At 42.1% G+C, this 20,800-nt stretch overlaps 1 protein-coding gene across 1 annotated transcript in view; it reads right to left on the reverse strand.

Annotated features, from left to right (window-relative positions):
* Positions 1-20,800, reverse strand: part of Majin (membrane anchored junction protein) — a 39,000-nt gene that overhangs the window by 14,984 nt on the left and 3,216 nt on the right. Inside the window, exons 2-3 of the mRNA XM_028771289.1 lie at positions 13,356-13,472; positions 2,615-2,660 (exon numbers count right to left, since the gene is read on the reverse strand). Coding sequence (XP_028627122.1) covers positions 2,615-2,660; positions 13,356-13,456 — 147 coding nt within the window. The 5' untranslated portion in view covers positions 13,457-13,472. The remainder of the gene's footprint in view (positions 1-2,614; positions 2,661-13,355; positions 13,473-20,800) is intronic.

The raw sequence follows: 20,800 nt of genomic DNA on the forward strand, positions 1-20,800 counted from the left end.
TCCCAAGTGCTGGGATTAAAGGCGTGCGCTACCACCGCCCGGCGGCTCTTGATTTCTTTAAAAGAAAAAGAAATATTATAAAAATGTGCTTTCAGCCAGGCGGTGGTGGCACACGCCTTTAATCCCAGCACTTGGGAGGCAGAGGCAGGTGGATTTCTGAGTTTGAGGCCAGCCTGGTCTACAGAGTGAGTTCCAGGACAGCCAGGGCTACACAGAGCTACATAGAGAAACCCCGTCTCTAAAACCAAAGAGAGAGAGAGAGAGAGAGAGAGAGAGAGAGAGAGAGAGAGAGAGAGAGAGAGAAAAGAAACCAAGATTCCAGAATTCTCACTAGAGATGGCTCAGTGGCAAAGGCTGCTCTTCTAGAGGACTCTGATTTGACCTCAGCACTCACATGGCTGCTCATAACCTGTAACTCCAGTTCCAAGGATCCAACACCCTCTTCTGGTTTCCTCAAGCACTTGGCACATGGTTGGTACACAGACATGCATGCAGGCAAAACATCTACACATATAAAATGAATAAATAAAATTTGTAAAAATGAAAGAAAACATAGAAAGTATTTTACTGCTACGTATGGTAGCACATGCTTGTAATCACACTTGGGAGGCTAAGGCAGGAGGATTATGAATTCAGGGATAGCCTGAGGTTCATAGTGAGATCTTGTCTCAAAAAACTTTTTTAAAAAAATACTTTAGAGCCAGATATGATCCCAGCACTTGGAAAGCTGAAGCAGGAGGATTGCCATCATTTCCAGGTGTGTCTGGGCTTCAGGATGAGCAACAATCTAGCAAGGGTTACTACCAAATAAGAGCCTGTCTCAAAAACCGAGAAAAGGGGTTGGAGAGATGGTTCAGAGCACTGACTGCTTTTCCAGAGGATCAGAGTTCAATTCCCAACACCTTACAACTAACTAATCCCAAAGGATTCGATACCCTCTTTTTGGCCTTTTTAGACATCTGACACACATGTGGTACATAGATAGATAGATAGATAGATAGATAGATAGATAGATAGACAGACAGATAGATAGATAGATAGTTAAATAGAGATGCAGGCAAAGTACCCATACACATAAAATAAATAAACAAAAAGAAAAAAGAATTGAGAGCTGGGCAGTAGTGGAACCTGCCTTTAATCTCAGCACTTGAGAGGCTGAGGTGGGTGGATTTCTGTGAATTCGTGGCCAGCCTAGTCTACAGAGTGAGTTCCAGGGCAGCCGGGGCTACACACAAAGAAATTCTGTCTCAAAACAACAAACAACAAAAACAAAACAAAACCAAACAAACAAAAGATTGAGAGATGCAACTTGGATGGCAGAGTCATTACTGAGTATGCATGAAGTCCTGGGTTCAATCCCAGCACTATATAAACCAGATGTGTGTGTGTGTGTGTGTGTGTGTGTGTGTGTGTGTGTGTGATGATATATACCTATAATTACAGCCAGAAGGATCAGAAATCCAAGGACATCCTCAGCTATACACGCCACCCTAGGATACAAGAACTCATTGCAAAAATGAAACACGCATACACTCTCTCACACACAAATGTACACAAAGGACCAATAGAGGAGGCTCAAACCTGTAATCCATGTACTTGGGTGGCAGAGGCAGAAGGATCTCTGAAAGTTCAAAGGCAGACTTGTCTACACAAGTTCCAGGCCATGCAGGAATATATAGTGAGACACCCATGTCCAAAATAAATTAAAATCAAGCCAAACAAACAAAAAAGCAGTTTGCAAAGTTCAGTATGCACATAAGTGTACGCAAATGCTTTCTAACCTATCGTGTGTCCAGTATTGGACACATCTCTTTGAAATCCATACCATAATCTTGGAAACAGATTAACCTAATTTGACAGGTGGAAGAACAGACTGGAACACAGGGCCAGGCCCCCAGAATTCTAACTGCTGGTCCAATGCTTTCACCAGTTTACAAAGCTCTATCCCTGCTCAGCCTTCTTTCTGGAAATCTCTAACAAGCAGAGCTGTGTAGAAAAAGAACGAACATGAACTTGGAACAAAGTGATGGCAAGTGTTTCCAATTAGAATGAAGACACAGACACTTGTCAGTGTATTCACTTCCCAGTTTCCTGAACGTCAAACACCAGGCGGTGGTTGGGGTAGTGGCATTCCTAGAGCCCTGGAAGGCAGCAGTCCTCCGGAAGTTTCTTTGTGCCAACTACCACAACAGAGCTGCCCTGTCTAGGAACCCCAGTGGAAACAAACAACAACCAGTCTCAAAGGACTCATACTTTAGTAAGAACTGAGAAAGGATATGGGCTTTAATTTCCTGGAAAAATTATGGCTTCTTTGCATGGAGATACCAATTTATCAGGTGGAGTTTGTGACTCAGTTTGTAGGAGGTAACAGAAGTCTGGGTATGAAGCTGGGCAGCAGTGGCACACACCTTTAAACCTATCATTCAGAGGCAGGTGGATCTCTGAGTTCAAGACAAGTCTGGTCTACAGAATGAGTTCCAGGAGAGCCAGAGCTACACAGAAACCCTATCTCAACAAAACAACCACCACCAACAACAAAAAGGGCTGGGTGTGCATTCATCCTTGACTTCAGGAGTAAATAATTTCTTCAGAAGTTGCTTCATTTTTTTCCTACCTCCAGCTCCTGGATGATGACTCCTTTATCCTCTATTTCTTCTCCTCTAGAAGGGAAACAGAGACATACCATAAGAAAGTAAGCCCTGTCTAGTATCTGAAACAAGATATATTACAGTCTGTGGTTGACCCAGTGCTCACCTTACAAAGAGTGGTTTCAGAATTGGTACAAGGTTGCCCCCCAAAGTCTTCTCTGTAAAACTTGAAAGATCTTATATTTCTGCTGTACTGGTTTAAAATTTTTTAGGTTATATGTATGTATGTATATTAGACTATATATAGTTAATAAATTATAAAATAAATACACACAATATATGTTTTCTTGAGACAGGACTTCTCTAATTTTTAAAAATAAGTTTTTGTTTGTTTTTTTGAGACAGGGTTTGTCTGTGTAGCCCTGGCCATCCTGGATCTCACTCTAGACCAGGCTGGCCTCAAACTCAATAGATCCTTCTTGTCTCTGCCTCCCAAGTTCTGGATTAAAGTTGTGAGTGAATTTTCTTCCCAGGAGTCACAGAACTCACTTGTGGAAAATCAAACAAAAGCCTTCATTATGAAGTTGGCTGAATTACAGCAAAAATTCAGGTCCTAGCTTGGCAGGTATCAACAGTTGAACTAAGAGCTAAGTTTTCTAAGTTTAACTAAGAGCTTTCTTATGGTGTGTCTCTGTTTCCCTTCTAGAGGAGAAGAAATGGAGGATAAGAGAGTCATCACGCAGGAGCTAAGAGGTAGGTTCAACCAGTTGAACTTACTGGTTAAGGAATGGGGTACTATCATTTGAGATGGTCACATGTGGAAGAACCTCACTGAAACAAAACTTTGAACCCACAGATCCCCAAGAGTTTAATCTCACCCAAGGAAGTGGCCTCTCCACCTGCAGCAGAGGATGTACTCTTACCCCCTCCCCCTGAAATATTGCTTTTTCCACCGTTGACTGAGGAAATAAATCCTTTACTGTCTGCTCTATCAGCAGTAACTTTCCCTGAAGAAAATGCCAGGCATTCCTAATGACCCTAATGACCCACCAATAGTTGCCTCTAGATCCACAACCAGACTCAAGGCTATGCAGGCTCCTAGAGGGGTGGTCAAAATTATATAGCTGGGCATGGTGATACAAGCCTTTAATCCCAGCACATGAGAGGCAGAAGCAGGAGGAGCTCTGTAAATTCAAGGCCAGCCTAATCTACAGAGTGAGTTCCAGAATAGCCAAAGCTACATAGAGATACCTTGCCTAGAAAGGAAAAAAGTAAAAAGAAAAGAAAAGAGAAGAAAAGAAAAGAAAAGAAAAGAAAAGAAAGAAAGTGTAGTCCATGAAGAGGTATGCAATACTATTAAAGAGCTCAATGAGTTTGCTAATTCATCCAAGCAGGAGCCTGGGGAATATGTGTGGGAATAGATTTCAAGGATGTGGGATAATGGAGTAAGGAACATAACACCGAATCAGGCTGAGTTTATTGATATAGGCCCTCTGAATGCACAGTCTAATTTTAATATGTAAGCTTGTACAGACATCAAAGATTTTGCTTGAATGATTGGCAGAAATATTTCTCCAGAGATGACCTACTGAAAAGGAGCTGGAGATACCTGATATCTTTGCTTAATGTTGATGAGGGGATTTATGGCATAGGGAAACTACAATGCTAAAGTGGGGATGCTGTGTAAAACCTGATAGTCCACAATGGAAAGGCCAGAAAGGCATGCCCTTTACTAATTCCATAAGATGGGCACCAGCACACCAGAAAAGCTTTATTGTTGCCCTTTTCCACGTGTCAGACCTTCGGGTTGGAGCTGCTGCTGCTTAGTTGGTTGAATTAAATGCAGTAAATTTATTTGGGCTCCAAATAGCAGGAGCCCTGTGGCAGCATTGAATTGCTAAATGGGCAGCATAGACAAAGCACTGTCCAGCATGGCCTAACCCATAAGCACAGCACAGGCAAAGTTACTTTTATGGTAGCATGACTCAATGGACTTTTGGTATTGGCTAATCAAGCATGATGTTTCCAGGCATGAAATAGATAAGAAGGCTACTGCATTTTTTTTTGTTTGATCTGTATAAGTGGAAAAATTCTCAAACAAAAGGATGGTAGCAAAAGAGAATCTTGGCCTGTGAACCAATTTCTAGACTTGAGCCATTTTGAGACCCAGAATCCCTCAAATGAAAGCACAACCAGGTTCCCCTGAGGAAGGACCTTGATAAAATCCTATGAGTTTTACTGTTAACCTTTCTCCAGTCCTTTCTCAGAGGGACACACAGTCTTTTAAAGGGGTAATGTAGGAGGAGCTAAGGTGGGAGGAGTAAAGGGAGGAAGAGGAGGAGTTGGGAGAGGAAGAGAAAAAAGGAAGAGGAGGAGCTAGAGAGGGCAGAGATATAGGAGGATGGAGAACCACACAGGCATGGAGAGCACTTGTGAGGAACGACTTATAAACTTATAATTAGGTTAGCTAATTGGGATACATCTCTCTTTGTATGGGCATCTTGTTATTAATCATTATCAAACATATAAAGCCTTTGATTAATCTATAAGAATTAGAGTCTCATTCTCTTATTGGGCCCACATGGATGGCGGAATGGTCTGGACAATGCCCTGCCTTGTGGAGACAGCATGGAAGATTGGCAGAGCCATCTCTCACGCTGGCATCTAGTGGGTGGCAGGGCTGGTGTTTCTGGCGAGCTGGTTCTAGCTGCATTGCGCATGTGGCCTCAGGCCAAGAAATATAGCGGCTGGGCTAGGCAGAGACGCTGCAGCTTAGATAGTCGGCTTGACCAGAGGCCTAGCTTAAATAATTACTACAACAGGGCAATACTATACATCGGGGGAAGGGAAACAATCAGATATTCTGGGGTCTATTAGGTACTGGTTCTGAACTGATGCTGATTCTGGGGGACCCTAAGAAACATCTGGACCTCCAGTTAAAGTAGATGTTTATGGGGGCCATGTAATTCATAGAGTTTTGGCTGAAGTCCAACTCACAGTAGGTTCAGTGGGTCCCCAAACTCATCCTGTGGTTGTTTCCTCAGTTCCAGAATGTATAACTGGGACAGATATACTTAGAAGTTGACAGAATTCTCATATTGATTCCCTGACCTATGGAGTGGTCTACTATGGTTTGAAAGGCTAAATGGAAGCCTTTAGAGTTGCCTCTACCAGGGAAAATAGTGAATTAAATGCAGTATCATATCCCTGGAGGAACTGTAGAAATTAGCGCCACCATCAAGGACTTGAAAGATGCAGGGGTGGTGGTTCTCAGCACATCTCTCTTTAACCCTCCTATCTGGCCAGTTCAGAAGACACACAGATCACAGAGAACGAGAGCTGACGATCAAAAACTGAACCAAGTAGTGACTCCAGTTGCAGCCAGTGTGCCAGATGTGGTGTCCTTACCTAAACGAATTAACAATTCCTGGTACATGGTATGCAGCTATTGATCTAGCAAATGCCTTTTTCTCAGTACTGTCCATAAGGACCACCAAAAGTAATTTGTTTTTGGTTGGCAAGGCCAGCAGTATACCTTTACAGTTTTACTGCAAAAATTTTAATAACTTTTCAGCCCTATGTTGTATCTCAGAAAGGATCTTGATGGCCTGTATCTTCCATAAAATATCACATTGGTCTACTGACTACTATCATATTGGTGCTGACATTATGCTGAATAAACCAAGTGAGCAGGCAGTAGCAACCACTTTGGACTTGTTGGTAACACACAGATGCATCAGAGGATAGAAAATAAATCCAACCAAAATTCAAAGGCCTTCTATCCCAGTGAAATCCTTGGGAGTTCAGTGGTATGGGGCATACAGAGATATTCCTTCCAAAGATAGGTTATTATACCTGGTTCTTCCTACTACCAAGGGTAGGGCGGGGAACATGTTTAGAGGGCCTGTTTGGATTCTGAAGACAACATGTTCCTCACTTGGGTGTTACTCCAGCCAATATATCAAGTGCTTTGGAAAGCTGCCAGCTTTGAGTGGGGCCTGGAAAAGGAGAAGGCTCTTCAACATGTTCAGGCTGCTGTGGAGTCTGCTTTACTACTTGGACCATATGATCCAGCAGACCCGATAGTACTTGAGGAGTCACTGACAGAGAGGGATTCTGTTCGGAGCCTTTGAAAGGTCCCTATAGTGAATCACAAGAAGAGACCTTTGGGATTTTGGAGCAAGGCTCTACCATCATCTGCAGACAACTATTCTCCCTTTGAAAGACAGCTCTTGGCCTGCTATTGGACCCAAGTGAAAACTGAACATTTGACAATGGGCCACCATGCTACCATGTGACCTGAGCTGCTCATCATGAGCTGAGTATTAATTTAATCCACCAAGTCATGAAGTAGAATGTGCACGGCCGCAATCCATTATCAAATAGAAGTAGTATATGCATGATTGGACCCAAGTAGGTCCTGAATGCACAAGCAAGAATTTATCCAAAGGCCTACGGTTTCCACTTCCATTACAATGCTGCCAAGTGCATTCAAGCCTGCACCTATAGCCTTACAGGGTATGTGCAGAGAGACTGCACACTGTGCACTCTCTGTGCACTGTGTAGAACCATCATCTGTCAATACAAAGCTGATGGCCAATGAGCTGAAGTGGGATTAGAAGGTGGGGCATCTGGCAGAAAGAGATGGGAATTCTGGGAAAGAGTCGAGAGTGGGAGATTTTGCCTCAGACTCAGAGGAGCCAGACAAATGAAATTGAGGAAGGGCAACTAGCTATGTGGTAGACATAGACTAGAATAAATGAGTTATATAAGTTACAAGCTAGTCGGGGAACAAGTCAAAGCTTATGGCCTAGGCATTTATTCATAAATAATCAAATCTCAGAGTCATTATTTCAGGAACAAAAAAGCCAGGTAAAAAAGCTCATAGCTACAGATATGTCCTGTTATTGGTTGACAGGAAAAGAAGACTAGAGCTTGGTTTACTGATGGTTCTGGACGTTATACAGGCACCACCTAGACCTGGACAGCTGCAGCATTACAACCTCTTTGTGGGACAGCCCTGAAAGACACTAGCAAAGGGAAGTCTTTAGAATGGGTAGAACTTCAAGCAGTGCACATAGTCATACATTTTGTTTGAAAGGAAAAATGACCACATGTACAACTGTTCTGATTCATGGACTGTAGCCAATGAATTTCTGGATTGTCAGGGACTTGAAAAAACATGATTGGAAAATTGGTGAGAAATGAATCTGGGGAAGAAGTATGTGACTAAATTTCTCTAAATGGGCAAAGGATGTGAAGATACTTGTGTCCCATGTAAATGCTGATGCAAAGGTGACCGGCAGAGGAGCTTAATAATCAAGTAGATAGGACGATGCTGGACAGTCAGCTTTCCCCCAGGCACCCTCTCATTGCCTAATCTCATGAACAAAGACGCCATGGTGGCAGAGATGGGAGTTATGCATAGGCTTGACAACATGGACTTTCACTCAACAAGGCTGACCTGCTTAAAGTTGCTTCTAAGTACCAAATCTGCCAAACAGCAGAGACCAACACTGAGCCTCAGATACAGCACCATTCCCCAGGGTGACCAGTCAGCAACCAGTGTCAGGTTGACTACATTGAATCACTTCCTCCATGGAAAGGACAATGTTTTGTCCTTACTGCAGTAAATACTTATTCTGGTTATAGATTTGTCTTTCCTGCATGGGGTGCTTCTGCCACAAGTAACATCCATGGACTTACAGAACACCTTATCTACCATTCCATCCAATATTGCTTCTGACAAAAGAACTAATTTCACAGCCAGAGAAGTTCTCCAATGGTTTCACAATCATGGAAACCACTGGTCTTATGTTCCCCAACATCCTAAAGCAGCTGACGCGATAAGAAGACGAAACTGCCTTTTGAAGACACAGTTACAGTGCCAATTAGGTGGCAACAGCCTAGAGAGCTGCAGCAGGGTTCTGCAGAAGGCAGGCTATGCTTTGAATCAGTGTCCAACATATGGTATAATTTCTCAGATAGCCAGGATTCACAGGCTCGAGAATTAAGGGGTGGAAAAGGAAATAGTTCCACTCACTACCACTGTTAGTGACCCATTAAGAAAAACTTTGCTTCCTGTTTCTGAGACCTTAAGATCTGCTGGCCTAGAAATTTTGGTTCCAGATGGGGAAACACTCCAGCCAAAAGAAAAAACAAATATTCCTTTGATCTGGAAGCTCAGACTTCCCCCCTGGCCACTTAAGCGATCAGGCTAAGAAACAAATAACAGTGGTAGGTACAGTGATTGATGGAGATTACCAAGGGGAAATTGGATTGCTTCTTCATAATGGAAGTAAGAGAGATTATGTGTGGAGTGCAGGAGATCCTTGGTGCTAGCATGTTCTGTGACTAAAGCCAATGGGAAACTACAACAGCCTAATACAGGCAGGATGACAAAAGGCTTAGACTCCTTAGAAATGAAGGTATAGGTAGGTCACTCCTCTAAGAACAGAACCAAGACCTACTGAGGTACTTGCTCCAGGTAGAGGAAATATAGAATGGGTAGTAAAAGACAGTAGTTATAAATTATTAGCCAAAAAACCAAAACAAAACAAAAAGCTGGGCGGCGGTGGCGCACGCCTTTAATCCCAGCACTTGGGAGGCAGAGGCAGGCGGATTTCTGAGTTCGAGGCCAGCCTGGTCTACAGAGTGAGTTCCAGGACAGCCAGGGCTACACAGAGAACCCCTGTTCCAAAAAACCAAAAAAAAAAAAAAAAAAAAAAAAAGAAAACAACTAGTGATCTCAACTACTGAGCCATTTCTCCAGCTCCAGAAAATATTATATAATGAACTTTGTTATTATTTGAAGAATGTATATAAGCCAATCAATCAACATTTTCCAGATGACTAATGGAATGCTTCATATTATAACATCAGGCTGAGTAAAACATTCATCAAAACACAACCCAGGCCCTGCTTAATGGCACATGTCTTTAATCCCAGCACTCAGGAGGCACAGGCAGTTGGATTTCTGTGGGTTCTATGCTAGCCTCATCTACATCATGAGTTTCAGGATAGCCAGGGCTACACAATGAGACCCTGTCTAAACAAAACAAAACAAAACAAAACAAAACAAAAATCCCCCAAACCCAGAAACTCAAAAGTTAGAGATGGTATTGCAACCCAGCACTCAGGAGGCTGAAGCACGAGGATGCTTGGGCTATACAAACAGAGCACCTCAAACAACAAAAGAAAATAGACCAATGAATCTTAATGTGGTCGAGTTAAAAACTGTAGTCACAATTTCAGAGCTTCAATGCAACTAACCTTAAACTACCACGTAAAAACCCCAAACTCCTATTTGTCCAAGTTTTGCTTCTGTTTTATGGGACTAGAGATTGAACCCAGTACATTTTAGCTAAGAGCTTTACTACTGAGCTATACCTTCAGCCCAGGCAAGATTTGTATAGTATCAACAGAATATCTCTAGTGACCTGAGAGAGCTATTAATATATTCCTTCCTTTCCCCAGTACAGAGCTACATGAACTGGACTTTCTCTCATATCATCCCCAAACCAAAATACTCTCAAGACTGAATGTCCAAGCAGATACAATATTCTAGTGCTGTTTATTTTTTGAAGATTTTAAGAGTTTGCATGAGTGAAGGTGCACATACATGAGGCCACATCTGCCTGTACATATGCAAAGGCCAGACAGGAGTGTCAGATCCCTCAGAGCTGGAGTTAAGGGCACTCATGCAAATCCCAGCTCACTTTGTGAGTACTAGAATCTGAACTCTGCTTCTCATAACTGTGCATCAAGCCTTTTAACCACTGAGCCATCTCTCCAGCCTCCAATACTCTAGGGCTCTTCTATTAAGCTGGGCATTAATGAGATTTGTAGAAATGTAAGTGTATGAATTTCTGTATATCGCATTGTGTGTACATGTCATAGGAGGTCACAAAGTGTTGCATACCAAGGATCTGGAGTTACAGGTGAATTGTGAGCCACCTGATATAGGATCTGGGAACTGAAGCCCAATCCTCTGCAAGAGCAGTAAGTACTCTTTTTTTTTGTTTGTTTTGTTTTGTTTTTTTCTTTTCTTTCTTTCTTTTTTTTTTTTTTTGGTTTGTTTTTTCGAGACAGGGTTTCTCTGTGTAGCCCTGGCTGTCCTGGGACTCACTCTGTAGACCAGGCTGGCCTCAAACTCAGAAATCCACCTGCCTCTGCCTCCCAAGTGCTGGGATAAAAGGTGTGCGTCACCACAGCCAGCAAGCAGTAAGTACTCTTAACAACTGAGCCTTCACTCCAACCCCTTGGCACTTCTTTATACATTCTGCATTTTAAAAACCTCAATGATACATGATTTGTAAATACTTTTTCCAACTACTGTTAAAATGACCTTTGACAATTTTAAAAAATTAAGTAGCCAAAAGAGGTGGCAGAGACCTTTAATCCCAGCACTGGGGAGGCAGAGGCAGGAGAATCTCTGTCTATTCAAAGCTGGTCTAGTCTATATAGAGAGTTCCAGGCCAACCAGGGCTGCACAGTGACACTCTGTCTCAAAAATCTCTTTAAATAATTAAAAAATAAATTCCAATTTATTATTTCTTTTGTTGTTTGTTTCTTTGGTGTCTTACTTAATAAATCAATGCCAAATCCAAAAGAAAATTTGCTTTACAGTATTTACTTATACATTTATTTATAGTATTGACTTATTGTTTGTTGGCTTGCTTGCTTGTTTTGAGACAGAATCCCATGTAGCCCAGGCTGGCTTTGAGCACCTGATTCTCCTCCATCTCCTCAGTGCTATGATTACAGGCATGTGCCTGGGTTTTTTGTTTTTTTAAATTAGGTTTCTAGAATTTTACCTGACACATTATACCTGCTCAGCAGCTCCAAGCTATCATGTCAGGCATCTCACAAGTGACTCTGACTCAAGTTCCAAGGAATCCTTTGGGGATTCACATGTACATACAAAATGCCACCCACAGATAGATAACTTAATCTAATAAAACTTTTAAAAAGCCGAGTGTGGCCAGGCGGTGGTGGCTCACGTCTTTAATCCCAGCACTTGGGAGGCAGAGGCAGGCGGATTTCTGAGTTCGAGAGTTTGAGGCTAGCCTGGTCTACAGAGTAAGTTCCAGGACAGCCAGGGCTACATAGAGAAACCCTGTCTCAAAAAACTAAAAAAAAAACAAAAAAACAAAAAAAAAAACAAAAAAAACAGTGTGGTGGCACATGGATTCCAGCATGCAGGGGCTAAAATAAGACCATAAGTTGGAGTTCATGGCTACACAGCAAGACCCATCTCAAAACAAAGCCATAAGCTAAAAAATAAAGTTTTAATTTCTTTTCTTTTTTTTTTTTTTTTTTTTGTTTTTTGAGACAAGGTTTCTCTGTGTAGTCCTGGCTGTCCTGAAACTCACTCTGTAGACCAGGCTGGCCTCGAACTCAGAAATCCGCCTGCCTCTGCCTCCCAAGTGCTGGGATTAAAGGCGTGAGCCACCACCGCCCGGCAATGATTTATAATTCTCAAGATACAATTTAATGTACTTTGATGCTTTTAACATTATTTTAAAGGGAATTGTTTGTTTTTTTAAATTTCTGTTATTATTTAATAATTTCTGTGTATATGTGAGTGTATGTGAGTATGTGTGTGTATGTGTGTGCATATTTGCATGGGTATGTGTTCTTTAAGGCTTTCTATAAGCAATATTATATCATCTTCAAATCAAGATAGTTTTGCTTCTTTTCAGTTTGTATACTTTACTTTCTTGTCTAAGCACTCTGGCTTGAGCTCCAGTGTTAGGCTGAGTACACGAGCTGAAAGGAGGCATTCTGTTTTGTTTTTCTTGTTAATTAATAATTACATTTATTTGTTTATGAAACAGGGTTTCACTATGTAGCCTTGGCCAGCTAGAACTGGTTCCACGGACCATGCTGGCTTTGATCTCATAGAGATCCACCAATCTCTGAAATTCTTATTTTTTAATCATGTATATATGTGTGTCTGTGTGTGTATATGGATATGTGGGGGTATGGTTGTGTGGGTGTGTGGATGTGTGAGTGTATGGATGGATATGTGTGGGTATATGGATATGTGTTTGTGTATAGGTATATGGATATGTGTATGTATGGATTGTGTGGGTGTGTGGATGTGTGGGTATATAGATGTGTGTGGGTTCCCTCAGAGTTACAAGGTGTCATACCCTCTGGAGCTATAAGCAATTGTAAGCCACCTGATTTGGGTTCTGAGAATCTTACCTCTTTTGGGTCCTTTGGGAGAGTAATACACACTCTTAACTGCTGAGCCATCTCTCCAGTCCCTGTTTTATTTCATTCATAGATAGATAGATACATAGATACATAGATAGATAGCACCTGTATATATGTCTGTGTACTACATGCATGTGGAGGCTAGGCTAGACAGCCATCAGAACCACTAGAAGTAAAGCTACAGGAGAAATCACTACATAGGTTCAGGGAACAGAACTAGAATCTAGAAGAGACATCAGTGTTCTTAACTGACAAATAATTTCTTCAGCCTTATTTACAATTTTATGTATGTATGCATGTATGTATGTATGTATGTATGTATGTATGTTTTGAGATGAGGCCAAGCAGAAATAATTCTGAGAAATATCTCCTCAAAGGTATATTGTCCCTAATTTATGAAATTATATCAACAACAAATATAATGAATTCTGTACCTAGGAAAAAGCAGTCACTTCTCTGGACTGAGGGAGGCAGAGAGAGGATGACCTGGGGGAATGCCCATGCATGTGCTTGCATGAGCTACATTCCTACTTTTCAAATTACCTGATACTGTTGCCATATCTGATTTTGAACTTATACACATTGGGTCCTGCATGAAGGAATCTTGTCTCTGGAAATGGGTAGGTGAACGGTTTTAAGCTCATTGCTTTTGATGGTAACCTAAAAAAAAAAGTAAAAATATTAATCAGTAGTGTAGAGTGAAAAATTATAGATACTGGGTATATAGAATCCTTTTTAGACATATAAAATATTCTTTAGGCTTTCTTTATAAGGACATGGAAAATTTTCTGAGAAACAGAGCCATGAAGCAAGTTAAGAATGTGGACAGGCTAGTTACAGGAACTGGCTAGAATGCAAGTTACCCAGGTGGAACCAAGCTGGGAACCAAGCTGGAAACCACAGTGACAGGGAAAGGCCGAAGTAACAGGGCAGGACCACATTCTTGAGAAAGATAAGCATACAGAGAGTTTTCACCCGATCCTGACTCATGTAGGTTGGGTTCCTTTGGAATGTTTTGCTATTTTTATGTTATGCCACCTTAACAACCCCTCACCCCCCCTCCCCATTCCTTGGTTTGTGGTTTTTCCCTTTAAAAACCCCTCTCAAACTGGCTGTCGGTGTCAATTCAGCTCCTGCGTGGGTATACAAATTGACCGGCAGCTAGCTGTCACATGCCCGAATAAACCTCGCTTTTGCTCCGGTACACGGTGTCTCGAGCAGATTACTGGGTGGTCTCAACTTTCTGAGACTTGAGTGAGGGTCTCCCTTCTGCGGAGGTCTTCAGTAGTTGCTAGGAACTGAACTCAGGACCTCTGGAAAAATAGTCACCACCACCCGGCACAAAACAGAATCTTGATTTGAATCTCAGCCCTAATGTCCCTACTCGATTTTTGAACATTAGTCCCTCTTCTCTCCATCTTTTCCTCTTTAATAAGAAACATTTCAGCCGGGCGGTGGTGGCGCACTTGGGAGGCACTTGGGAGGCACTTGGGAGGCAGAGGCAGGCGAATTTCTGAGTTCGAGGCCAGCCTGGTCTACAGAGTGAGTTCCAGGACAGCCAGGACTACACAGAGAAACCCTGTCTCGGAAAAACAAAACAAAACAAAACAAAAAAAGAAAGAAACATTTCAGACAAGTTCTTACTTTGTAACCCAGGCTGGGCTGCCTTCAAACTCATGGCAATCCTCCAGGCTTCTTACAGAGTAACATGGTTGTTTTTGCTTTGTGAACACCGGGTCCTAAGTGTTCAAAACCTTGACCTTGAACACACTATGTAGGTTAGGATGACCTTGGACAGACCCTAGGTCCTTAAAGTCTCAAGGGCTGAGACAATAGGTTTTGTTGTTGTTGTTGTATTTTGTTTTCTTTTAAAGGTATGGTCTTGGTAAGTTACCCAATTTGGCCCAGAGTCACTGAGCTCAGGTGATCTTCCTGCCTCAGCCTTCACAATAGCTGGTGTTGAGGTTTGGTCAGTTGCTGTGTATTGTAATGTTAAATTATATATCCCAAAGTCTAGTTGCCTCGAGACAGTGAATTCTCCCTTATACTAGCTTTTGTTGTGCAAACCTAGCTCCTTAATTTAAAACTATTGGTTGAATAAAGAGGCCTACACCCAGTAGCTGGGGAGAAGAGAAGTAGGTAGGGCTTCAGTTCCTAGGCTTGGAGTCTAAGACCACAAGAAGAAGGAGGAAGAAGTAAGAAGGTACCCTGGGTTAGGTGGTTCCTGAGGGTATGAACTTGAGAGCTAGCCTATTACAAGATGAGTGATGTCCAGGGTTACTGACAGGGAAGTAGACAAAATAGCATAGAGGGTTGATATCTGCTCAGCTTTAGTGCTTTAAGGCTTATTACAAATATAAAGGTTTTGTGTTTTTTATTTGGGAACTAAACAACCTAAGGTGAGGTAGAAAACCCCAAATAATATTTACTGAAACAAGCTGGGGCTACAGGGTGCGACTAGCTAACAACCACTTTTGCTACACCCTATTCTGAGTTCTGAATATGTATCGTCACAGCTTCTGCAATGAGCAGCATTAACTTGACAGACTAAGAAACTGAAGCACTGTTGAAGGAGTGGAGTGTACATCCATCAACTACTTTGTTAGCCTAACTTCTTCGAGTGATAGAGAGGAAGAAACCAAAATTATAAGCATAAAATCACACTACAGGGTCCATATGGATATGCTGCGTATGCGTCCCAGCAAAGCCTGGCGTTCATTAATGTGGGTGATGTGCCCAGACTTGCCTCTTACTCACAACAGTCTTCCTGCCTCAGTCTCCCAGACTTCTGGGCTTACATGTGTGCACTGTAATTCTGTACTAATTTCATTATTTTTTCCTCTATATTATCTTACACACTTTCTGTTCAGCAGAGAAAAATCTTGTGTGGCAGCATTATAAAAGCTACATGCCAAAGAAATGAATTTCTTGAAACTTCCAGAGTCCAAGTCTGGGCTGTAAGTAAGGAGATACTCCAGTGTCTGATCTTGGCTGTTTGGAAGCAGGGAATATTTAGACTAGAATTTCAGTCAAAAATGAAAATAACTTTTGCTAACTGCAAAGCTACCAGAGGGGAAATGCTGCTCACATCCTGAGGAAAAAAAAATGGTAATTTTCCCTTGCTCAGGGTATGGCAGGAGTCCAAGGTGAAGTGGATCAGGGTTAATTCCAGATGATTTTTCTAAGTAGGCAGAGAGCCCACCTGGTGAGGCTTAAGTTTGCCTCAGAAACTCAAGTTATTCAGAGCTCTGCAGATCCAGTCATCTCCCCACCATAGCCTAAGGCCTGGGGAACACCTAAGAAAAATGAAATGAAGGACATTTGCTAAAAATGAAAGTCCAAAAGAGTAAATTTCACATGCTGCACCATGGCTGGCCGGCTGAGACAAGGAAAAACAACTCTCTTCTAGCTGAGGCCTGCTCCTATTAATTGCTGGCTGCCTGCTTCAGATACAAACACCTCACAGTAATTACTTCATTTGAAGATAAAGATTAAGCTGGGCAGTGGTGGCGCACGCCTTTAATCCCAGCACTTGGGAGGCAGAGGCAGGCGGATTTCTGAGTTCGAGGCCAGCCTGGTCTACAGAGTGAATTCCAGGACAGCCAGGGCTACACAGAGAAACCCTGTCTCGAAAAAAACAAACAACAAAAAAAAGATAAAGATTAGACAGCATAGTCCAAAACAACCACATGGCAGTAGTAGCTCAAGAATTTTATAGGGTGATTTTCCAGCTTTGGCTACTGTAGTGATAATTCTAGAATTTTGCTTTCTAACAAAAAAACAAAAAAAAAAACCCAGAAATATTATAAGGATGTGCTTTTGTTTTAACCTCAGGTGTGAGTCAGACTGACCAAAGCAACTATGAGTTGCCTGGTGTTCCTTCAGAGGTGTGGTTTTGTCAGCTCCAGATAGTTTTTGCAGTTGTGTGAAGTTGGAATTCTGGGAACTTTTCAGAGAAAAAATAAATGCTCGAGCCTCCACAGACAGGGTTGGTGGTTAGTGGTCATTCAGGAGGGTTGGTTGTAGTCATGTTCAAAGAAGAAACAAAAGGAAGGAAATTAGATTCATAGATCTCTCTCCCCTCTATCCTTCTTTCTCTTCTATTTGGTGATAGGGGGTAAAATGGGGGGTTTGGGGGGATAAAGAGTGGGAAAAAGAAGAAACCACAAGCAGCCAAGACCAGCTACAGACTACTGTAGTCGTGGTGACATTAGGTGCCAGTAACTATTAAGTTGATGAGACCTTATAGAATAAAGGTCAGACTCTAAAAATCTGGAAGAAAACAAATCCAGAAAAGTTACAGACAGCCGGGCCACAGACATAGAGTCTAGGAGACCACACCCTGAGTTGTTACTCTCTTTTCCTTTTTTTAAAGAAGATTTTTTTTATTTATATGAGCACACTGTAGCTGTCTTAAGACACACACTAGAAGAGGGCATCGAATCACATGACAGATGGTTGTGAGCCACCATGTGGTTGCTGGGAATTGAACTCAAGACCTCTGGCAGAACAGTCAGTGCTCTTAACCACTGAACCATCTCTCTAGCTCCTATTCTCTTTTCCTAAACGGGGGTCTCACTATGTAGCCCAGGCTGGCCTGGAATTCAAAATTCTCCTGCCTTAGCCTCACACATGCTAGGACTAAAACATGTGCTAAAACACCAGGTCTGAGTTCTGCTTCATATAAATCGCTAGTCCTGAAAGGTAATTTAGCTTTTTCATTTCTTAGCATCTATAGAGAATACTCCTGAAATTGCAGGATTAAATGAGATAATGTTATAAACAGCCACCTCATAAACCCCAAAATACTGTATAAGCATTAGCAATTAAGGATGACCTTTTTTGTGCATGTGTGTATGGTGCACTCATGTGAGCGTGCAGGTGGGTCTCCTGGGTGTGCAATGTGGAAGCCAAAGCAAGACACTGGGAGTTTCCTTCTATCAATTTCTGCCTTTTAGCCTCTAGATGAAGTTTCTCACTGAACCAGAAGCTTCCTGTTTTGGCTAGGCTGGCTAACCACTGAACTCCAGGGATCCTTCTGTCCCTGCTCCTATACCCTCAATGCTAGGGTTATGGGCAAGTGCAGCCATGCCTGGCTCTTTTATACAGATCCTGAGGATTTGAACTCATATCCTCATGATTGCTGAGCAAACAGTCTTATCCACTGAGCCACTCCCTCCAACCCTTACGATTGAAAAGTTTTCCTCTTAATGCTCTGCAAGAAAAGCAAATTTAAGAGAGCAAAACTGTTCCCCTTTAACACAGACACACCATCTGACATGAGCCTCCCTTGATCTTCCCAAGCATTAGATTTAAAAGACATTTAAGAAAGATTTTTAAAGGTTTGAGTAATTTGTTTCACATAAAGAAACATCTGGGTTAGTACACAGATGTGTCCTATGGGGACCGAATGCTAACGAGCATGAAAATGAGCTGCCATGGACGGTGACAGTAGGGAAGCAGTCACTAGTCACTACACATGTCTACCACACTGGAGAATAAAAAGTGTCAACATTTATTCAAAATACACAGATACAGCCGGGCAGTGGTGGCGCACGCCTTTAATCCCAGCATTTGGGAGGCAGAGGCAGGTCAGCCTGGTCTACATAGTGAGTTCCAGGACAGCCAGGGCTACACAGAGAAACCCTGTCTCGAAAAACAAAAAAAAACAAAAAAACAAAAAAACACGGATACAGCAAATCGAACCTAGCAAGCAACTGAGACCACAAACAAGAGTGGCAACAATATAGGGGGATCCTACTGATGCTACAAACCCATTACCCAGGTTTCAGGATTGAGATCAAGGGTATATGATCACTTTCTCCTCTTTCCAAAGTCTTTGGTAGTCTCAAGAGATCCTCCTGTTATAGCTGAAGTAGATTCAGAATCTCTGAAAGCCTGTTTCTTTCAACTAGATTTTACAGACAGGGCACTTACAGTTCAAATGATTTAATTTTAGAGGACATTGGAGGGAAGCAACCTCACCAAAGGAGGAAATATCTTTGACGGTCATACTGCTGTATGGACTGATTGTTAAGAGTATGCTTCCTAGCTGGGAGGTGGTGGCACATGTCTTTGATCCTAGCACTCAGGAGACAGAGGCAGGTAGATCTTTGAGTTCAAGGCCAACCTGGTCTACAGGGTGAGTTCCAGGGCAGCCAGGACTACACAGAGAAACTTGGTCTCAAAAAAACAAAGACAAAACAAGCAAAAACAGTATGATTCCTTTGGTTCATGAAATTTTCACTACAACCCATCATAGTTTAGTCATTTTACTAAACTGTATCCCTGGGCAGTCTCTTAACCCAGGTGATTCCAGGCAAACTCATTCTGGTTCAAATATATTAAACAAAAATATCAACTTTTCTGATTAGTTGTTACTAAAATTATGGTTTGGGGTATGAAGAGTTAAGCCACATTTCTCTCCAAGATGCATTTTTTCAAGAGCTGGGCATGGTGAGTGGTATATGTCATTATTCTCAACAGAGGCAAGATGATTTCTGAGTATGATGCCAGCCTGGTTCTCCATAGTGAGTTTCAGGATAGCCAGGGCTACACAGAGAGCAAACAAACAAACAAACCGTGTTAAATGGAGGTTTGGTTGTTAGTATTCTGTCTAAACTCTACCTCCATAGTTACCTGGCTGTTGCTCCTCCCCACAGTTACCTGGCAACAGCCAGGTAGGCCTGCCCACTATAAAAGGGGCTGTTTGCCCCCTCCTCGATCTCTTACTCTCTTACACTCTTACCCTCTTACTCTCTCACTCTCTCACTCTCTCTCTCTTTTTTTTTTTTTTCAAGACAGGGTTTCTCTGTGTAGTCCTGGCTGTCCTAGAACTAACTCACTCTGTAGACCAGGCTGGCCTCGAACTCAGAAATCTGCCTGCCTCTGCCTCCCAAGTGCTGGGATTAAAGGCATGCGCCACCACTGCCCAGCGTCTACTGGCTTCTTCCACCCACTATTTGTAGCCTGTGATATGATGACCAACCTATTAGCATTCATATCACACTGACTTCACTCTCAAAATTCTACCTGTCCCAGGAATCATTTCAATGTAAAACTTCACATAACCAACAGGGTCCAATGCTTAAAGAAGTAAACTAGAAGTTTACGAAAGAAAGAGAAGCAAATTTATAGTTTCAGAAGGGCAAATGGCAAAAGAACGGCTTCTGCAAGAGAAAGAAAGCATCTTTTACAAGATTGAGCTACAAGCCCTATGTCTCTGAGATACATAACTCAAGGGCCTTAAAGGCAGAAGGAAAGGACATGGAAGTGTGAAAGAAAGCTCCCAGAACACACAACTTTGTTCTTTGCATGAAACAATGGAACACTCTGAGGAAATTCAGTTAATAGTGAGAATGAAAGCTCGGTGTGGTGGCTTGCACCAGCAATTCTAGCATTGAGGAAGCTAAGGCAGGAGGATGGCTGCAAATTCAAGGACAGCCTGGGCTACACAGCAAAACCCTGTCTTTAAAAAAGAAAAGAAAATGAAAAACAAACAAATGAACAACAACAACAAACAAACCCCCCCAAACTTCTTCTTTATGTAAGGGAAGAAAACTTCACTCAGGAAATTTCAAATATTTTTCTAGCTTTATTTCAGTTTGTGGTGAGATATTGGGGATATAAAATTGTACTAAGTTTATGAAGACAGGCAATTTAGTGAGACTCGGTCTTAAAAAACAAAGGCTCAGTTATAGAGTTCTTGCTCAGCATGCATGAGGCCCCCAGGTCTACCTCTACCACACACACAACTGACAGGTCTACCCTGAGGTCATCTGATTTGGTCAGAGTTACACAGCAAGGTTAAGACTAGGCCAGCAAGCCGGGCAGTGTTGGTACACGCCTTTAATCCCAGCACTTGGGAGTCAGAGGCAGGCAGATTTCTGAGTTCAAGGCCAGCCTGGTCTACAGAGTGAGTTCCAGGACAGTCAGGGCTATACAGAGAAACTCTGTCTCAAAAAAAAAAAAAAAAGAAAGAAAGAAAG

Source organism: Grammomys surdaster, unplaced genomic scaffold (genome assembly GCF_004785775.1).
Source record: "Grammomys surdaster isolate TR1022 unplaced genomic scaffold, NIH_TR_1.0 205, whole genome shotgun sequence".
NCBI lineage: Eukaryota > Metazoa > Chordata > Mammalia > Rodentia > Muridae > Grammomys > Grammomys surdaster.